Source organism: Schistocerca gregaria, chromosome 2, assembly GCF_023897955.1.
Source record: "Schistocerca gregaria isolate iqSchGreg1 chromosome 2, iqSchGreg1.2, whole genome shotgun sequence".
NCBI lineage: Eukaryota > Metazoa > Arthropoda > Insecta > Orthoptera > Acrididae > Schistocerca > Schistocerca gregaria.
The window spans coordinates 742,140,242-742,160,924 of record NC_064921.1 but is presented as its reverse complement, the minus strand read 5'-3'; the positions used below and the strand labels follow the sequence as shown (position 1 = coordinate 742,160,924).

At 48.4% G+C, this 20,683-nt stretch overlaps 1 protein-coding gene across 2 annotated transcripts in view; it reads left to right on the top strand.

The window, feature by feature from the left end:
* Positions 1 to 18,983, top strand: part of LOC126334919 (acyl-CoA Delta-9 desaturase-like) — a 113,298-nt gene extending 94,315 nt beyond the window's left edge. For both annotated transcript variants that reach the window (XM_049997639.1, XM_049997640.1), the window contains exons 4-6: positions 3,490 to 3,695; positions 9,155 to 9,340; positions 18,454 to 18,983. In XM_049997639.1, the coding sequence (XP_049853596.1) occupies positions 3,490 to 3,695; positions 9,155 to 9,340; positions 18,454 to 18,787 (726 nt within the window). In that variant the 3' untranslated portion in view covers positions 18,788 to 18,983. The remainder of the gene's footprint in view (positions 1 to 3,489; positions 3,696 to 9,154; positions 9,341 to 18,453) is intronic.
* Positions 18,984 to 20,683: the final 1,700 nt, after the last annotated feature.

Sequence of the window (20,683 nt, the reverse complement as noted above, 5' to 3'; positions counted from 1 at the left end):
CTTTGCGCCTAATAGACAAAAAGAATTTCACGTGATACGCTAGAGCCTTAAGAATAACAGTTTAATGGTGACTGGCAGTGCTTTATACATTCGTGACATGCAGAAGACTATGGATTCCGATACTGTCCGGTGTTTTCAAATACTTATGGAAATGTCTCTGATGATTATTTTTATTCAGTTAATTGGTTTAAATGTAATTTGTTTATTTCTTATCCTTTACCATGGCATTTTCAGCATGCTGAGCGGGGTAGCCGCGAGGTCTAGGCGTCTTGCCACGGTTCGCGCGGCTCCCCCTACCTCGGTCCTGGGTGTATGTGTTGTCCTTAGCGTAAGTTAGTTGAACTTAGAGTAAGCAGTGTGTAAGCCTAGGGACCGATGATCTCAGCAGTTTCGTCCCATAGAAGTTTTCAGCATGATATAGGGTTTTTTATTTGCTCTTATTTATATTTCTATCGGTTTTTTTAACGTGGGTCTTGGTGCATGTGATAACTCTCGGTTTTATTTATATGTCTTAAACAGGGTGACCCATCATCCTGCCCATTATCACCTCCATGGTCTGGTTATTAGCGTCGCTGGCTATTGTTAACGCAGTTTAGCTGGCCAAATTGATTTTATGGCATGAACAACTTTCCGGCAGATTGCACTCTCGTAAGCCAAATTAGAAACGTGTGGAATAATTAAACAGTAACATGTTGAAGTGACATCAAAGAGAAGAAATCTGGAACCAGACAAAAAATGTCTACATTTTATATTTTAAACACATTTGTTCTTATTACAGAACTTTATTCGCCCAGGTTGCACGTAAATGCACGAAGATTACTAGTTTCAGCGAAATTAAATCGCCATCTTCAGATCATTTGTGTAACAAAAATTTTTACAGGGCCGATCCCTTTTCGTCGGCTGTTCACATTAATTGGACACAGCTTATAGAGCTTACGTTACACAGTACCGTATCTCTTCATACAATAAGAGAATAGCTTTGCGAACATAAAACGTGCATAAAATATTTTCAAGTTGTGTCATTGTTGACATCTGATACAAAAAAATGGTTCAAATGGCTTTGAGCATTATGGGATTTAACATCTGATGCTATCAGTCTCCTAGAACTTAGAACTACTTAAACCTAACTAACCTAAGGACATCACACACATCCATGCCGGAGGCAGGATTCGAACTTGAGACCGTAGCGGTCGCGCGGTTCCAGACTGAAGAGCCTAGAACAGCTCGGCCTCACCGGCCGGCGACATCTGATACAGTTTCCCGTCGGATATCAACAAGAAAACAACATGATAACATTTTATACCTGTCTTACGCATTTTATTTGTAACTACTGTGCACTGTTTGCACGGTGTCTCTGTAAGTTGAGTCCAATTAATGTGGAAAGTCGACGAAATGGATCTGCCCTGTAATTTTTTTTTTCTGTTCGAGTGATCTGTCCGATGGAGCATAAATCGTGATTCATCTGAAAAAGCTACGTGTCGCCCCTCAGCCGACGTCCAATCCCGCTATTCGCGTGCAGTTTCCACACTTCGTCGCCGATGAACAACAGTCAGCATGGGTGCATCAGCCAGGCGCCTGCTGCAGAGGCCCGTACGCAGCTACGATTGTTGAACAGGTCTTGAGGACACACTGTTGGTCGACCCTTGGTTCATCTGGACGGTCAGTTGCTCGACAGCTACATGTCTATTCACCCGTACACCTCTCCACAGCCGCAGTTCACCTCTGTCAATTATGATCCCGTGATGAGCCACAGTTACCCCGGCGGCGTCGGTTTTGGATAAGGTCACTTCGCCATCCGCAACATACTTCAGTTTTTTTTTCTTTATTGAATTTCGATTCCCCCACCCCCTTCCCCCCCGAATGGGGCGGGCTGCCAGCAGCTTAGTATGCCGCTCTTGAGCCTACAGACTTCGGTTTAAAAAGGTGAACATAATACATAATAAAAAAACAGGCGATAAAATCGGAGACAAAGGGTAACAAGGCGAAAAAATCGTGGAACTTAAACCATAGAACAAAGGGATCATGATGCTAATAAAATACACACGAAGCAGACAGGTAAAATAATAGACAGACAATTAAAAAACAGCGCGACAGTCTGGTTTCTGTTCGCAAAAGACATAAAATTCACACCCAGCAACAGCATTGTTTCTGTTCGCAACACGGGAAAAGACAAAACAACAATGAACAGTCACTGGAACACGGCACTAAAATATGACATACCACAGCTGAGAGCAGGTGGGGGGAAACTAGACAGATGATGGGAAAATAAAAAAGAGGAGGAAAGTGAGGACAAGCGAAAGGGGGAGGGGGAAAGGAGTCAGTTAAGGATGAGGACCCATAATAGGGGTGGGGGGTGATGGGCAGATGCGACAGGGAGTGGAGAAGGCAGAGGACACGAATACAAAAGGACTCAGGAGAGAGAAGGGAGATAGGGAGAGGTTAGGTGGGGAGAAACACAGGATGGAAGGGGGAAGAGGGAGCCCAGGGAAAGGACTGAGGAAAGTAGGCGGGGTGATAGGAGGGATAAATAGAGGGAGAGAGGATATCATCCTTGGAAAAGGAGATGAAGGGTGTAGAGATGGAGGGTAGGGGGGGGGGGGGGGGGGGCAACAGTGAAGGCGTGGCTGGGGGCAGGGACGGGAGAGGAGAGGAGCAACCAGGGGGTGAGGGTATCAAGGCGGCGGGAGGTGTAGAGTATGCGGATATGTTTGAGGAATAGGAGCAGATGTGGGAAAGGAATCAGGTCACAGAGGATCATGTGGGGGACGGGAGATGTATACAGAAGGCGAGGCGGAGTGCATGACGCTCAAGGATTTGGAGGGACTTATAGAATTTGGGGGGGGGGGGGGGGGTGAAATTCAACCACGGCGGCATGCTTTATATACCGTCCACTCCAAGTGCTGCCATCTGCTATCTGTAAGTGGTTATTGCACACTGATGTCCAACAGAGGCCGTACTCACGTTAATGTGAGTGGGCCGTGTCAATCGTGAATCACACCTTCAAACGACTTTCTCTGTTATTACTGAATTGCATATGGCAATTTCGCTGAACTAAGTATGCACTGGGTATTTTTGTGCGATCAGGACGAATAAACTTCTGTACTAAGAAGAGTAAACGTTTTTAGATTCTGAGATCATATCCAATACATTTGACAATACCAGGTAACCATCATTTTATATTTTGACACCATCTTGTAGACGTTGTCCGCCCCGAGTCGTCAGCACGGCGCTCTATCACGCCAAGGGCCCCGGGTTCGATTCCGAGCTGGATCGGAGATTTTCTCCACTCAGAGACTGGGTGTTGTGTTGTCCTCATTATCATTTCATCATCATCAGTGGAAGGCAACGGGAAACCACCACTGGAATCACGTCCCTAGATGCTCATGCAGTTGACCTCTCTGACGTGGCTTCCCTCATGACAAAACCTGCCGTAAGGCAGAACACTTTTTGTAGACACCGTTCTGGCTACCATTAATGCTTGTGTTTCAGAACCACATCTACGAGTGGGTGCGCGACCACCGGGTGCACCACAAGTTCACGGACACGGACGCGGACCCGCACAACTCGCGGCGCGGCTTCTTCTTCTCGCACATCGGCTGGCTGATGGTGCGGAAGCACCCGCTGGTGCGCGAGAAGGGCCGCCAGCTGGACATGTCCGACCTGCGCCAAGACCCGGTCGTCATGTGGCAGATGAGGTGAGCCGCCGCTTCCGGCACTGCGCGCGTCGCACTGGCCCCGTCTCGCTTGGATTTTGTCATGGAAAGCAAAACGTCTTTCGTTTATTTTCTCATAAATCCTCCAACCTAGCAATACGCTATAGGATTCATGGTCCAGTCGCAGTAATGTGACCACCTGTCAAGAGCCTGAATAAGCACACCTTTTGCAGCGCGGACGTGCTTCAAAAGAGTCAGCGAGGTTCTGGAAAGTACCGACACAGATGTGGAGCAATGCCGATCCCAGTACCGTGGGCAGGTGCGCTATATTTCTCGTCTAATGATCCAGGGCACGAACAGCCCTAGCGAAATGGACCCACAGAATCTCGAGTGCGTTTAAATTCGGTGAGTTTGGTGGCCAGGGGAGTGCGGTCAACTGATGCTGTCACTCTTCGAACCACTCATGTACACTGCTAGGTATCCGACAAGTTGCACTGTTCTGCTGGTAGATGCCATCGTGCTGAGGAAAAACAAACTGCATGTATGGATCTAAATGGTCCCCAAGTATAGCTGCATACTTTTGTTAATCCATTATGCCTTCCAGAATTAAGAGATCACCCAGGGAGTGTCATGTCCGGCGTGGATCCTTCCGACTATTGTTGCAGGGTCGCACGCACCAACGACCAGCTGTCCGAGGAAGCATAGAGCATGATTCATCTGAAAAAGCCACTGAAACCTGGTAGTCAAGGGAAGGCACGATTCGATTACGATTGTAGGCAGGGCCGTAATCAGTTAGTATTGGTTGCCTTTTACAGTTACACACACTTTATTTTAAAACAATAATTCCAGACTCAACAATAAATAAAAAATACCACAGGTTTTTAATGAAGGAATAAACAACCACGCCAAGAATGGCAAGAAATTAAGAATTGTTTAAGAACTCGCTGCAATTTACAACTTACAGGTATTGAAATATTAAAGGTAAGTCGCCTCAAACGGTGCTCCAGGAATCGACCTCCGAGAAGGTCCGGAAACAAACACTTTCGGGAGCTATGAGATAGATAGCCAAGAGCTACATTCACTTCACAAGATGATAACTCAGACTAGTGGCAGTCTAACGAACGGCTAATGATAATATTTCTGAAGCTACCTGACGTCCGATAAACCAAATGCAACCATGGAACAATACGCCAAAGCGGGCACCGGCAGTCTAGACTACATCCCCATAATACTGTGTTTAGAGCGCCCAGAACCAGAAAGGAACCACTACCACAAGAATAGAAGAATCACTAACCGGCCTACAATCAAGAAAGCTGTCAAAACTACACGCCTTACCGGACAGCAGCGTCAAGTCGAGGAAACGTACACTGCCGTTACGTACACTAACCACCAGGACAGGCAACTGGGGCGTTAGCGGCCACCGGGAAAGAAAGATTACTGCTCGTTGAAGTTAACAAATTGTGACAAGTTGAACGCAGTAAATAGCAATAAGAAGTCGAGGAAAGCTAATCAGATCCGCCTTCCGCAAGCACTCCACTCGCTGCTCTTCACCTCGGCGACACTACAAACAGCAACACGAACCCATGTCACTGCAGAATCGCGAGATATCACAATGGTGGAGGTTTCTCTACTTGCATTGAAATGCACTCATATTAAAGCTTGCTGGATCCGGTTTACGACGAGGTCGTGCACCCTCGTGACCACAGCCCTTCCATCTGGTAGTCCAGGCCTGCCGCCAGCGGTCCCGGCATGTCCACGCGCTGCACCGAGCTGACTTCTCCTGATTCCCCAACCGAAGTCGCACACTCACACGACCTGGCAAAACAACGATGTCGCCCCAAAGATAGAGCAACAGTTAATACATATCGATAACGGCCGCTGCTACCGCCAGGGGACAGGCAACGTTTGCGAAACCGAATGGCGCCAGTCAATACGAGAAGAAGACAAACAACCGCCGCCATGCCAACTAAACGATACCGTCTGGCCTCCAACACAGGGCGGAAAGCTACAAACAGCACCAACGCGAGCATCAGTACGGATCAGCCACCTGGGGCAGGTCAGTGGTCGTGCAATTGTAGTAATCGCGTGCAAATACCAGCCATCGTTGCCAACAAACATAGTCAACATGGGTGCATGAACCAGGCGCCAGCAGCGGAGAGTCATACACATCAACATTCGCTAAACGGTCGTTGAGAAGACACTGTTGGTAGCCCGTTGGTTCATCTGGGCTGTCAGTTGCTTAACAGTTGCACGTCTGTTCACCCACACACATCTCCGCAGCCGTCGTTCACCCCTGCATCTATGGCCCGTGGTGAACCACAATTGCCTTGGTGTCGGTTTTGGGTAGCGTCATTTTGCCATTCACGTTATACCCTGAAGCGCCAAAGACACTGGTATAGGCATGTCTATTCAAATACAGAAATACACTCCTGGAAATTGAAATAAGAACACCGTGAATTCATTGTCCCAGGAAGGGGAAACTTTATTGACACATTCCTGGGGTCAGATACATCACATGATCACACTGACAGAACCACAGGCACATAGACACAGGCAACAGAGCATGCACAATGTCGCACTAGTACAGTGTATATCCACCTTTCGCAGCAATGCAGGCTGCTATTCTCCCATGGAGACGATCGTAGAGATGCTGGATGTAGTCCTGTGCAACGGCTTGCCATGCCATTTCCACCTGGCGCCTCAGTTGGACCAGCGTTCGTGCTGGACGTGCAGACCGCGTGAGACGATGCTTCATCCAGTCCCAAACATGCTCAATGGGGGACAGATCCGGAGATCTTGCAGGCCAGGGTAGTTGACTTACACCTTCTAGAGCACGTTGGGTGGCACGGGATACATGCGGACGTGCATTGTCCTGTTGGAACAGCAAGTTCCCTTGCCGGTCTAGGAATGGTAGAACGATGGGTTCCATGACGGTTTGGATGTACCGTGCACTATTCAGTGTCCCCTCGACGATCACCAGAGGTGTACGGCCAGTGTAGGAGATCGCTCCCCACACCATGATGCCGGGTGTTGGCCCTGTGTGCCTCGGTCGTATGCAGTCCTGATTGTGGCGCTCACCTGCACGGCGCCAAACACGCATACGACCATCATTGGCACCAAGGCAGAAGCGACTCTCATCGCTGAAGACGACACGTCTCCATTCGTCCCTCCATTCACTCCTGTCGCGACACCACTGGAGGCGGGCTGCACGATGTTGGGGCGTGAGCGGAAGACGGCCTAACGGTGTGCGGGACCGTAGCCCAGCTTCATGGAGACGGTTGCGAATGGTCCTCGCAGATACCCCAGGAGCAACAGTGTCCCTAATTTGCTGGGAAGTGGCGGTGCGGTCCCCTACTGCACTGCGTAGGATCCTACGGTCTTGGCGTGCATCCGTGCGTCGCTGCGGTCCGGTCCCAGGTCGACGGGCACGGGCACCTTCCGCCGACCACTGGCGACAACATCGATGTACTGTGGAGACCTCACGCCCCACGTGTTGAGCAATTCGGCGGTACGTCCACCCGGCCTCCCGCATGCCCACTATACGCCCTCGCTCAAAGTCCGTCAACTGCACATACGGTTCACGTCCACGCTGTCGCGGCATGCTACCAGTGTTAAAGACTGCGATGGAGCTCCGTATGCCACGGCAAACTGGCTGCCACTGACGGCGGCGGTGCACAAATGCTGCGCAGCTAGCGCCATTCGACGGTCAACACCGCGGTTCCTGGTGTGTCCGCTGTGCCGTGCGTGTGATCATTGCTTGTACAGCCCTCTCGCAGTGTCCGGAGCAAGTATGGTGGGTCTGACACACCGGTGTCAATGTGTTCTTTTTTCCATTTCCAGGAGTGTATTTAAACAGGCAGAATACGGCGCTGCAATGGGCAATGCCTCTAAATAAGTGTCTGGGGCAGTTGTTAGATCGGTAACTGCTCCTCCGTTGGTAGGTTATCAAGATTTAAGTGATTTTGAACATGGTTTTATAGTCGTCGCACGAGCGGTGGGACAAAGCACCTGCGAGGTAGCGATGAAGCGGGCATTTTCCCGTACGACGATTTGATCTGTGTATCGCGAATATCAGGAATCCGGTCGACATTTCTGTGGTCGGAAAAAGCTCCTACAAGAACGGGGCCAACGACGACTCTAGAGAATCGTTCCACGATCGTTCAACGTGATGTAAGTGCAAGCCTTCCGCAAATTACAGCAGATTTCAATACTGGGCCATCAACAAAGGTCAATGTGCGAACCATTCAACGAAATACCATCGATACGGGCTTTCGGGGCCGAAGGCCCACTCGTGTACGTTAGATGACTTCACGATATAAAGTTTTTCGCCTGGCCTGGGCCCGTCAGTAGCGACATTGAACTGTTGGCGACTAGAAACATGTTGCCTGGTCGGACGAGTCTCGTTTAAAATTGTATCGAGCAGATGGACGATTACGGGTATGGAGACAACTTCATGAATCCATGGACGCTGCATGTCAGCACGGGACTGCTCAAGCTGGTCGAGGCTCTGTAATGGTGTGCGGCAAGTGGAGTTCGAATGACATGGGACTGCTGATATATGAAGATACGACTCTGACAGCTGACACGAATGTAAGCATCCTGTCTGATGACGTGCATCCATTCATGCCCATTGTGCTTTCCGTCAGACTTGGACAATTCCAGCAGAACAATGCGACACCACACACGTCCAGTATTGGTACAAAGTGGCCCCAGGAACGCTCTTCTGAGACATGAGCATTATTGAGCATATCTCGGATGACTTGCAATGTGCTGTTCAGCAATATCCACCCCGTTGTACTGTTACGGATTTATGGACAGCTCTGCAGGATTCATAATGTCAGTTCCCTCCAGCACTACTTCAGATATTGGTCGAGTCCATGCCACGTCATGTCGCGGCACTTCTGCGTGCTCACGTGGACCCTACACGATATTAGCCAGGTGTAGCAGTTTATGTGGCTCTCCAGCGTACTTTAATCACGGTGGCACGCGTTATACATCGTCCACTCCCAGTGCTGACAGCTGCCATCTGTGAGTGGTTATTGCTCGCTGAAGTCGAACCTATGTTCGGTGGTCATGTTAATGCGACTGGACCGAGTAAATGTTGCTGTAAATATGTGAATCATTCCTTCAAACGACTTTTCTGTTACTGCTAAACACCTACGTGTTCTTCTACAGTTAGAAGGGGAGAACGCAGCGCGGAGTGTCAGCGCGGTTAGAGTCACAATGTCACTGACTGCGCCCCCCTCCTCCCCCCCCCCCCCCCCCCCCCGCGCAGGAGGTTCGAGTCCTCCCTCGGGCATGGGTGTGTGTGTGTGTGTGTTGTTCTTAGCATAAGTTAGTTTAAATAGTGTATAAGTCTAGGGACCGATTACCTCAGCAGTTTGGTCCCTTAGAAACTCACACACATTTGAACATTTTTGAAGGGGAGACAGGAACATTGTGTAGCAGATGCCGCCGTATGCGCTACTCCCAGACTTGACGTTACTGTGCCTATGCCGCAGGCTGTACCCAGTAATCATGCCGCTGTTCTGCTTCGTGCTGCCCGCCTGGATCCCGGTGGCTCTGTGGGGAGAGAGCGGCTGGGTGTCCTGGCACCTGGCGTCCGTTCTCCGCTACACCGTCTCCCTCAACATCACGTGGTGCATCAACAGCGTAGCACACGTCTTCGGACATCGCCCGTTCGACAAGTGAGTACAGATTCTCTCGTAGCATGTACACTATCTGATCAAACGTTTCCGGACGCATCTTAGTGGACGTTAATATGAAATATTCCACCCTTCGTCTTTATGACGGCATGAACTATGCTGGGAACATCTGACTGTCTGTGGAAGAACAGCGGCCCATTCTTCAAGAGCAGAAAGAGTAGAAGATAGTGATTTTGAACTGTGAATTCCGGAGCGAAGTCGACATTTTAACTAATCCCAAAGGTTTTCCACTCGTTGAAAATTGGAGCTCTGGGCAGGCCAGTCCATTTCAGGAATGTTCTTGTCCACAAACAGTTGCCTCCAGGTGCTACTTTATGACAGGATGCATTGTCATGTTGAAACAGACGATCACCGTTTCTCTGTAGCACGCAGTACGCAGTGTTGTGAAATATGTTCGCCCCTACTGCATTTACCATTTTCTTAAGAGCATAAGGGAGGCCACACCATAATCACAAAAACAGCTCTTTACTGCAATCCCACCTCACCTGTACTCCATTGTTGGCACTACACACGATAGCAGGTAATGTTCTCCAGGATGTTTCATCTGATTACCAAACGGTATAGCACAATTAATCACTCCAAATCACTCTTTTCCAGTCATCCATTGTGGCGTTACTCTTTACTCCAGCTCAAGCGTCGTTTACCATTGGCACATCAAAAAAAAGTTTTGCATCACCCCCTATCACCCCAGTTCCCAGATCTCCTGAAGATAGCCGTTGACTGTGGATACTGCATCACAGACACAGTTCCTATGACTGTTCAGAGGTGCCACTACACCCACCCAAAGATGTAGACAACCATGCATTAGCAGCGCCAATTAGACGGAGGCACCGCCGATCAGTTCCAGTCCTTCCACCAGGAAGGAGGTACAAGGCTCATGTTGTCTGTAGTGTTCAACCATGCCTAGGCAGTCAGGACCGTGGTTTGCATTGTTACTTTGTGCCAGGAAGTGCTCTCAACAAGGGAAGTGTCCAGGCGTCTCGGAGTGAACCAAAGCAATGTTGTTCGGACATGGAGGAGATACAGAGAGACAGGAACTGTCAATGATACGCCTCGCTCAGGTCGCCCAAGGGCTACTACTGCGGTGGATGACTGCTACCTACGGATTATGGCTCGGTGGATCGCTGATAGCAATGCCACCATGTTGAATGATGCTTTTCGTGCAGCCACAGGACATCGTGATACGACTCAAACTGTGCACAGTAGGCAGCATGATGCCCAACTTCACTCCCGGCGTCCATGGCGAGGTCAATATTTGCAACCGCGACACCACGCAGCGCGCACAGATGGGTCCAACAACATGCCGAATGGACCGCTCAGGATTGGTATCACATTCTCTTCACCGATGAGTGTCGCATATGCCTTCAACCAGACAATCGTCGAAGAAGTGTTTGGAGGCAACCCGGTGAAGCTGAACTCCTCAGACGCAGCGAGTGCTGTTTTGGGGTGGCATTAAATGGGGCCGATGTAAGCAGCTGGTGGTAATGGAAGGCACTATAATGGTTGTACGATACGTGAACGACACTCTCTGACCGATAGTGCAACCATATCGGCAGCATATCGGCGAAGCAGTCGTCTTCATGGGCAACAATTCGCGCCTCCATCGTGCTCATCTTGTGAATTACGTCCTTCCGGATAACGAAATCGCTCGACTAGAGCAGGCTGCATGTTCTCCATATATGAACCCTATCGAACATGCCTGGAATAGATTCAAAAGTGCTGTTTATGGAAAACGTGACCCACCAACCACTCTGAGGGATCTAAGCCGAATCGCCGTTGACGCGTGGGAAAATCTGGAACAACAGTGCCTTGGTGAACTTGTGGATAGTATGCCACGACGAATAAAGGCTTGCATAAATGCAAGAGGACGTGTTACTGGGTATTAGAGGTACCGATGTGTACAGCAATCTGGACCACCACCTCTGAAGGTGTCGGTGTATGGTGGTACAACATGCAATGTGTGGTTTTCATGAACAATAAAAAGGGCGGAAATGATGTTTATTTTGATCTCGATTCTAATTTTCTGTACAGGTTTCGGAACTCTCGGAACAGAGGTGGTGCTAAACCTTTTTTGGTGTGTGTATGTGTATGTGGCTAATCGCCAGTTGCTTGACCTTTTCATCCCATTCTTTTTAACTCCTCATCCAGGGTCATTGAGCTAGCCGGACTGCTGTTATGCTCTTTTGAACTCACGATTGATTCCTTCCGCTGATTTCATGCGATTTCGGGCAGCCAGTCTCTGTAACGCTCGACTGTCCCTGCCTATCATTGCATGAGGTCTGCGTGGTCATGGTTCAGCTGTGTTATTCCTCCGCGTTTCCACTTGACAATCACGTCACCAACAGTCGAGTTTCGCAGCTGTAGAAGGGATGAAAATGGATCTGTTACTCAGATGACGTCCAACGGCAAGTCTACGTTCAGAATCACTGAGCTGTTACTGCTTCTCTACTGACAATACCGTAGCCCTCGCTCTCTCTTATGCTGGCAGGTCGACCTCTCGTGACATTTACTGGTCAATACTGCATACTGAATATTTTTGGTCCGATAACATAGATGGACCAACCTTGAAACGTCCCCTGTGAAAAATTATACACGACTGTGCTTAAACTGACACACAATATTTTTAGCGCAACGCAATCTGATTTTCAATAATCCCTACAAAAGAATGGCCCTGACTAACATTAACCTATACCTTTCACAAATCACTTACCTCACAAAAAATCTTCGTTACTCGAACTACTGCAATACAGCGAGCACCACTACTGCCAGCTAAATAAAAGATTCAAACTACGGAAGGCACTAACTACTGATAGGTATAGTTAGCAAATGAAAGATTTTAATAGAGAACAAACAGTGTATTTACATTAATAGTCAAAATATATATGATAGTTCATGACATCCAGTCTTACAAATTACAAATCTCCGCCATCTCTCTCCCCCACGTCCACCACTGCTGGCGGCTCACCTCCAACTGCCCAACGCTACGCGCTGTTCACATCCAGCTGCCGCTGCCCAACACTACAATGGCAGACAACAATGCAAACCAGCCACAGACTGCACACAGCACAGCCAGTGATTTTCATACAGAGCGCTACGTGGCGGCGGCGTTACCAATAAAAAAACCTAAACAGCCTACTTACAACCTCAACTAGAGCAGAATATCACAAACTGCGTCAAACATAATTATGATTGCTACTCAAAGCATCCTCATATGAATGTTTAAAAAAAGGATCCTACAAGCGGGAACTGGCGGCGATAGTAAACAGTACTCTTGAACTTGAACGTTCATATTCACTATGTATCATTATTTATTCCTACAAAAATATTCCAGCATCACTTAAATAGGGTTCCTTATTACGTGTCGTAATTTTACACATGACCTCATCTCTACACAAATCGTATCGATAGAACACAGTCCAGGCACAATAACCTCTCAAAGACAAAAATGAAAAACTTCAAAACCGTTGAATTATACGCCGTTCCGGACAGCATCAACACGGCGAGGAAACACACACTCGCTGCTCTGTTGCACTCCATACCACGAATATGAGCGGCAGCTGGCCGTTTCTTTTTCTTTCACTCATTTGTACCTTAACTTCCCCTACTTCTCTCTTTCTATCTGTACGCTTCACTGGCTTCAGTGAGGGAATTGCTTAAAGTAAGAGTTCCTACTATCTGCGAGCTATAATTAAGTTTTCTCTGTCCTGTAATTGCGTAGGCTTCCGCCGCCAGTCGGTTGACATAAAAGTTTTCAGAGTATCACACAGTCAGAGCGCAAAAAACATTACTGGAGAAACCAACGTTTGCCCACTTTTACATTGGCCTTCTTCTGGGTCTACTGAATACCCAGAAGAAGGCTACTGCAACCGTGACCGAAACGTTGGTTTCTCCAGCAATTTTTTTTTTTTTTTTTTTTTTATTTTTTTTTTACATTACAACGCGGTGCGATACTCATAGAAAGTTTATGTCTACTTTTCTCTTTCAGTTTGGTAACATTATGATGTACTGACAAGGTTAACTGAGGACAGTCGTTGCTCAGATGTGGGTATCACAACGCATCCACAGCGCGTCGGGATTTCTATAGAAGTATTTTACATTTTGATAGTAACGATAAGGCCTGAGACCAGCAATGAGTAAAATCAGTATCAGGACTCATCGTTCTATTAACTAACGATGATTTTGAAGTTTGAGTTTGAACGATAAGGCCTGAGACCAGCAATGAGTAGAATCAGTATCAGGACTCATCGTTCTATTAACTAACGACGATTTTGAAGTTTGAGTTTGAACTTTGCAGGCATTCGCACAGGATGAGGTATCGGATGTAATTATCACTAATCAGTTTACGTCCTTCGTTTGTTTGATTGTCGCACCCGTAGCCCGACCTACATTATTTGTTTATGTTTTATGAATAGTCCTGCTGCTGTGAGCAAGGAAGCTAGCATCATGCGGTGAGATCAATGGCACTGTTTGTTTTTACGTCTCAATGACTTTTTTTTTGTCAAATGCTACATCTCACTACACAATAAAATCACCCAATAAATGCAGTACGATGAGGCGAGTGCAGTTCAAACTAGGAGGGAGGTTGCGAAACCTTTGATGTTGCACATAGCCCGGATAGCCGTGCAAGAGATAGTGAAATATGACAACATTACGGACTTGAGGGCTACTGTAAATGAGTAATTTGTTTTCAAGGCTGTATATTTTCTGAAGTATCACGTGTACAAATATGTGATATGTATAGATGCGTGGATAGAACCGTAAAGTCACCAAGTTTGCAGTTTGAGCTCTAAGAATGTTCATTAACAGCCCCTCTTGTCATACGTCATACGTCCAAATGTTGATCCATACCTTATGCAGCAACATCCTGTCTGTGATCATCAAAGCAACAATGTTGTGCTCTTGGAGCTGTTCCGTTATTCCTGCAGTGGGATATATACACACGGTTGTTAATGTGCTCCCAAAGGAAAAAGCCACAACGCATTAGGTCAGGAAATCTGAGAGGTCAAAAGAATAGAGCCACTTCTTCTTCACCACTACGCCCAATCTAGCGTCCATTTGTAGTTATCCACCGAAGGACATCAATGGTCCAAGGAAAGGAATCCCCTTCTTGTCTGTGATACTGCGCGGAAAACATTAACCGTCGTTGAATCAGGCTCATGAGCCATAGTTTCATGAGGATTTTAAGTGAACCACATTCTCACATTGTGCCATTTAAGCCCTCCACATAAGTGGAAGTTCGCTTGGCGCTGAATATCAGCCTGAATGTTCACTCTCAAATGCTTCCCGCATTGTGCTGCAAAACTGAAGGTGCCAGCCATTTTTTTTAATTATTGCATGAGCTGCAGACGGTACAGTTTGAAATGAAACCGCGGTCTCAAAATCTCCCACAAAGTTTGCTGTATTGTTCCATGTTCGTGGCTTGTGTGGACCATGGATTTTTTTGGTAATAGGTACAAAACTTCCCTTCTTCCTTCTCACGATTGCCTCCGGCACACTTGATCGATCGGTACTTTTCTCTTAACTGAGATAACCAAAACACAATGCTCGGTTTGCATGGCGGTTCTTTTCCATAACATCTTCTGAATAAATGCTGCACTATTGTAACAGATAAATATCTCACACATTCCAACACATAAAAATTCTTTACTTCTTCGTCGCCATTTTGTCAAGGCACTGCACACGGCATGCCAGTTCGCGGGCACAATGCAAACTCGTTGAGTTTACGGTTCTATTCATGAATCAATCACATACAAACTTTGAAAACTTATGGATCACTTAAAGAAGCCCTTTACTGCACCAAGACGTTTGTCGGCAGCTCTAACATACCACTCTGGGACTGCCAGCCAGCAACACGCTACGACTTTGATCATGAAAGACAAAGTATTGAAAGACGTCAGCGATAGTGACGCACTTAAACACAAATCACAAACAAAAATTCTTAGTTATTCTGTGTAAGGAGGTATGGCATTGAAAAGTAATGCATCTTCCAGTTTCTTGACAGCAAATGACTCCCACTCTAATAAACAAAAATCATTTTCTTGATGTGAGCCCATTGCGTAGCAACCTCATTCATTGTAGAGTAACATGGCACCACTGCTTGAATACAAGCCTACGCTCTACGCGTCATGCGGCATACGAGCAAGTTAACCAACGCTGGCCTAATTTAACCTATTCTTCAGTGGCAATCCTGATCAGCTCTCCTAAGTTTTCGTGATGCGACAGGCTGTGTTTACACGTCTCTTTTCAATCGAACCCAAATATGTTCCATGGGCTTTATACCGAGAGTGCACGGAGGCCAGTCCACGTACAATAACTACACGACTGATGAAATCGTTGGCGATGAATGCAAAATAGACTGGCGAGTTGTCATCGATAAACGTGAATTCTTATGCCACATTCGGATGAAATAGTTCAACGTTTGGGTGGGAGATGTTATCCCTGTATTCTTGAGAGGCGGTGGGTTTGCCCTGGAGACGTAACAATGGCGTGTGACCACCTCACATGTCATCACCACGGAACGTCACTGATTCTCCACCTTGCTGTTTCAACTGACAGGGCGTGACTGCAGCATTACCAGGTTCCCTCACAAATGTCGACTACGGTCAACTGGTATCAGATTTATTCGGCGTACATCTATGAAGCTATCTTTACGCCATGTTTCCAAAGTTTATCCTTGATAATTTTGTGACAGTTTGTACCGTTCAGCATGATGTCTGGGTTCCAGGCTCAAATCTCTCCATGGTTATCTAGAATATCACCGGCCGCTGTGGTCGAGCGGCTCTAGGCGCTTCAGTCTGGAACCGCGCGACCGCTACGGTCGCAGGTTCGAATCTTGCCTCGGGCATAGATGTGTGTGATGTACTTAGGTTAGTTAGGTTTAAGTAGTTCTAAGTTCTAGGGCACTGATGACCTCAGATGTTGAGGTCCATAGTGCTCAGAGCTATCTAGAATACCAAGAGGGGATGTGGAGCGTGTCATTGTTTATCGTAGTGGCAGTCTGGTCGGAGTTCTATTGGGCTAGAAATCACGGCCGTAGCTGCTACCCTAGGGCGATCAGTGAAACAACCAGGAACGATATGTGTGTTTAGGAAACTTAAGTGTACCATATCAGTCTGTGTCACCGCTATTAGCTTCGCACATTCTCTTATTGACAGTGGTTGCTGACATAAAGCAACAACACGCGTGCGATCAAACTCTAGTACCTGGCTTCTTAGCATCGTAGACCGTCCATATACTGCCTACAAAAGTCACTACACTGTTTTCTGAACGAAGGTACGTGTAATTGCTTCACTGATGTGCAATGGAATGAACATGGTTGCCATTTATGCTGCTATAGGCAAGGTTGTTTATATGTTTAGTCAGTTGAAAGAAGATGATGTTTGGAATCACCTCACCGGAGGCCGAGGGGGAATGCGTTTGCGACATACAGATGTGAACCAAGACTTCTTCTGAGCCGGTGCAGAATTTATTTATGTGTACACTAAAATAACTGTTTAGGTATCATTTTATTTAATCCACATCAGCTGTAAATTACTCGTTTGGCCATATTTTCACTATCAGATTCCCTTTGTGGCTCAACTAGCCACAGCTCTGGCGAATTCATTTTTTCTTTTTTTCTAGCAGTGTTTGGTATGCATTGTAATGCCTTTTTTTCTAAGTGCGTACAGATATACAAAGCAAACACATCTAAATGTGCGCAATAAGTGAAATAACGTGATCTTTTGTGCTTTAAATTAAATTCGAAAATGTTTAGTCAAGTGGTTTTGGATATGCGACATTTTTGTCCTTCAGTTTTCTGCAAAAACAAATACAGTATTTCGAGTGTCATACTTTACACCCATCTATACATATACACACATCAATAAAAGTTTTGCGTAACATCGGTTCCGAGAGTTCCAGAACCTGTACAGAAAATTGGAATAGACGTCAACATAAACATCATTTCCGCCCTTTTTATTACTCATGAAAACCACACATTGCACGTTGTACCACCATACACCGACACCTTCAGAGGTGGTGGTCCAGACTGCTGTACACACCGCGAGCTCTAATACCTGGTAACACGTCCTCTTGCATGGACGCATGCCTGTATTCGTCGTGCCATACTATCCACAAGATCATCAAGAGACTGTTGGTTCAGATTGCCCCACTCCTCAACGGCGATTCGGTGTAGATCTCTCAGAGTGGTTGGTGGGTCACGTCGTCCATAAACAGCCCTTTTCAATCTATCCCAGGCATGTTCGGTACGGTTCATGTCTGGAGAACATGCTGGCCACTCTAGTCGAGTGGTTTCGTTATCCTGAAGGAAGTCATTCACAAGATGTGCACGATGGGGGCGCGAATTGTCGCCCATGTAGACGAATGCTTCGCCAATATGCTGCCGATATGGTTGCACTATCGGTCAGAGAGTGTCATTCACATATCGTACAAGCGTTACGGCGCCTTCCATTACCACCAGCGGCGTACGTCGGCCCCATATAATGTCACCTCAAAACAGCAGGGATCCTCCACCTAGCTGCACTCGCTGGACAGTGCTCTTAGCCTGACCAGGTTGCCTTCAAACACGTTTCCGACGATTGTCTGGTTGAAGGTACAGGGTGGCGCACGAAATGTGTTACCATTTTGTTTTTGAATATAAACTTTATTGTCAATACAATATGAAAGGAACATATACTACAATGAAAACCCGTCCATGGAGATTTGTTCTAACTCAGCACCTGCTCAATATGGCCACCATTTCGTTTCCTAACTTCCTTCAAACGAACACTGAAGTTATTGATTACCCTACGGCACATGTCTTCCGTAATTTCACCGCAAGCTTGAAGAATATGTCTTCTGCAGATTCCAGTGGTTCTTACACTCCCAAGGTTAGAAACGCATTTTGTTTGCTGAGCTGCGCGAGCGAGTTAAGTACTACCTTCGTGACGTACGCGCCGCAGCCTGTCTTTCTCGTGGGCCTCGGGCCCGCTGTCGGTGACGTCACACCGAGCGCGCCGCGATCTCTGGGTTCCGGGATATACGTTTGACTGTACAGACTTGTTTATTTTTTAAGGTGTTGGAGTTTTCGGATATGACGAGTCGGGCGTTTTCCGCAGGTCGATCAGCGCGACGGACAGCCTGGCGATGGGCGCGTTCGGGCTGGGCGAGGGCTGGCACAACTTCCACCACACGTTCCCCGGCGACTACAAGGCGGCCGAGCTGGGCGGCGGCGCCGTCAACGCGACGGCCGCCTTCATCCGGCTGATGGCGGCCCTGGGCCAGGCGTACGACCTGCAGACGGTGCCGGCGGAGGCGCTGCGCGCCAGGGCGGGCCGCACCGGCGACGGCTCGCACCCCTCCGTGGCCGCCGGCAGGCCAGCGATCAGCGCGGGCGGCGCAGACCCGCGCTACAGGGCGGGCATCCGGCGCGCCGCCGGCGCATGCAGCTAGCCGGCCGCGCCGCCGGGCTGCCATCTAGCCCACAGTCAACGTCTCCTGTACTCCGAAAACGGAGCTGAAAGGCGACTAGCCCGTCTGCCGTACACGAAGTATTTGTAATTGGTCTAAACTTGTATATACTTTGACATGTCCTTCATCCTTGTAAAAAGAGATCTACGGACGAATAAAGCTACTATTACTAAAGTCAGCAGTACCTTGCTCTTTGTCCCACTTGCAGAGCGTACAAACATCATGCTCCTGACGAGCGCTACTTTCTTTTTCCGCTTTTTCGTTTCGTGTTGTTCGTTATGGCCAGGTAGGAACCATAAACCAGTTATGAGATCTGAAGTTTTCCCGTCGTATTTCCAATTTGAACAGTTCTCAGATATCCGACCGGGTACCGTCGTAATTTCTCCACAATATTTCGGCAGACGTACACGCTGCCATCTTCTGGTGGTTCCTGAAGAATGCTGTGCTGTCACTCACTATATTGAGGGGCCTGCCTTGGCCCGAGGAGTAGGAGTTTAAGCTGGTTGAGCCGTTCCTCCTGAAATCCTTTGTGTTGGGAAAGTTTTTCTTCGCGTTTTGGATTTGCCTCTGGTTTCCCTGGATGAAGGAATTTATCTGCCGGGTGATTCTGGCGGCTTCTTGTTCTTTTTCTTGCTGCTTCCTGGCTGCCCAAATTCTATCTTCTTCAGGCGGGAGAAGTCCACTGGCGGCGTCTGTTGCTGGATGTACAGGACTGCTTGGTCAGTCATGTACCCACAGTCCTCGTCGGTGTAGATCGGGTGCTTGTTTATCAGCTACAGACCTGCACGCCTGACGAGTTCCCTCCCGTGTATCTTTTGGTTTAAGGATTCGCACCCCAAGTGGAATGAATACGGTTTATGAGGTAGGGGAGGCATGTTGGTTACCGTGAAAGGGTAGGGATTGCCATGATGGGGGTAGCTGCCGTCGAGCAGGGAACCTGCGTTCTTGTTGAGCACCCCCCTCAGACAGTTCTTGTTGGGGAGGGGGAGGCACTCGAACGGCTCGTCTTCTTCTTCTCCCTCGGTTTCCATCGGCACTTCCTGCGTCGTCTGCGTTTCCGCAGAGACAGGAGTCACGACTGCTTCCGAGCGGTCCGTCTCCTTGTTGTCGCCGGTTTTCCCCGACTGCATAACCACCTCCCTAGCAACCTGCGTTGTCAGGTCGGCCAGGGAGGCGGTCATTTGTGTTGCCGCGTCTGCTCCCGTACTGGTGGGAGTCGGTGCCACGTTCGGCGTCGTTGCGGGACGCGAGGTACAAGGCGGCCCTTAGTTGAGTCACCTCCTGACGCGTCTCTTCTAGTTCCGCTCTCAGGGCCGCTCTCTCCTCCGCCACGGCGGATTTGACCGCGGTGATTGCGTCCTCGTTGGCTTCCCGCAGTGCTTGGCGGAAGGCGTCCACGTCGTCTTTGGGGGGCAGCCCGCTTCCCCTACTAATGTAGGAGGGCGGGGTGACCACCTTTTCTTCTTGTTGTGCCACCTCTTCGTGTGTGGTGGCCAACTTCCGCTGCTACCACGTCTTCAGATAGCTGCAGCTGCCCGCGTTTGCGGCGTACGAGCCACCGCAATTTCCGCACGCCGCTGCAGTACCTCTTGGTTTGGTGCAGTTCCGTGTGTCGTTCGGTTTCCCGCTCTTAACACACGCAGCCACGCCGTGCTGTTCCTCCCGGCGCCCTATATATACTAGCCGTCACCCCCTCCACCGTTCCTCTCCTGGTGTCTTCGGTGCTGCCGGCGCGGCGGCTACTGGAGGTGGTGGGGGAAGCGGCGCCTGGGTCTGAACTGGGGTCTGCAGTCTCCCTGCCGCCACCGCCGGGGTCGGTCCCCAATCTCTGGGGCACCATCCTCCTACTTCACGGACTGCGTTACTAAAGAGGCCATC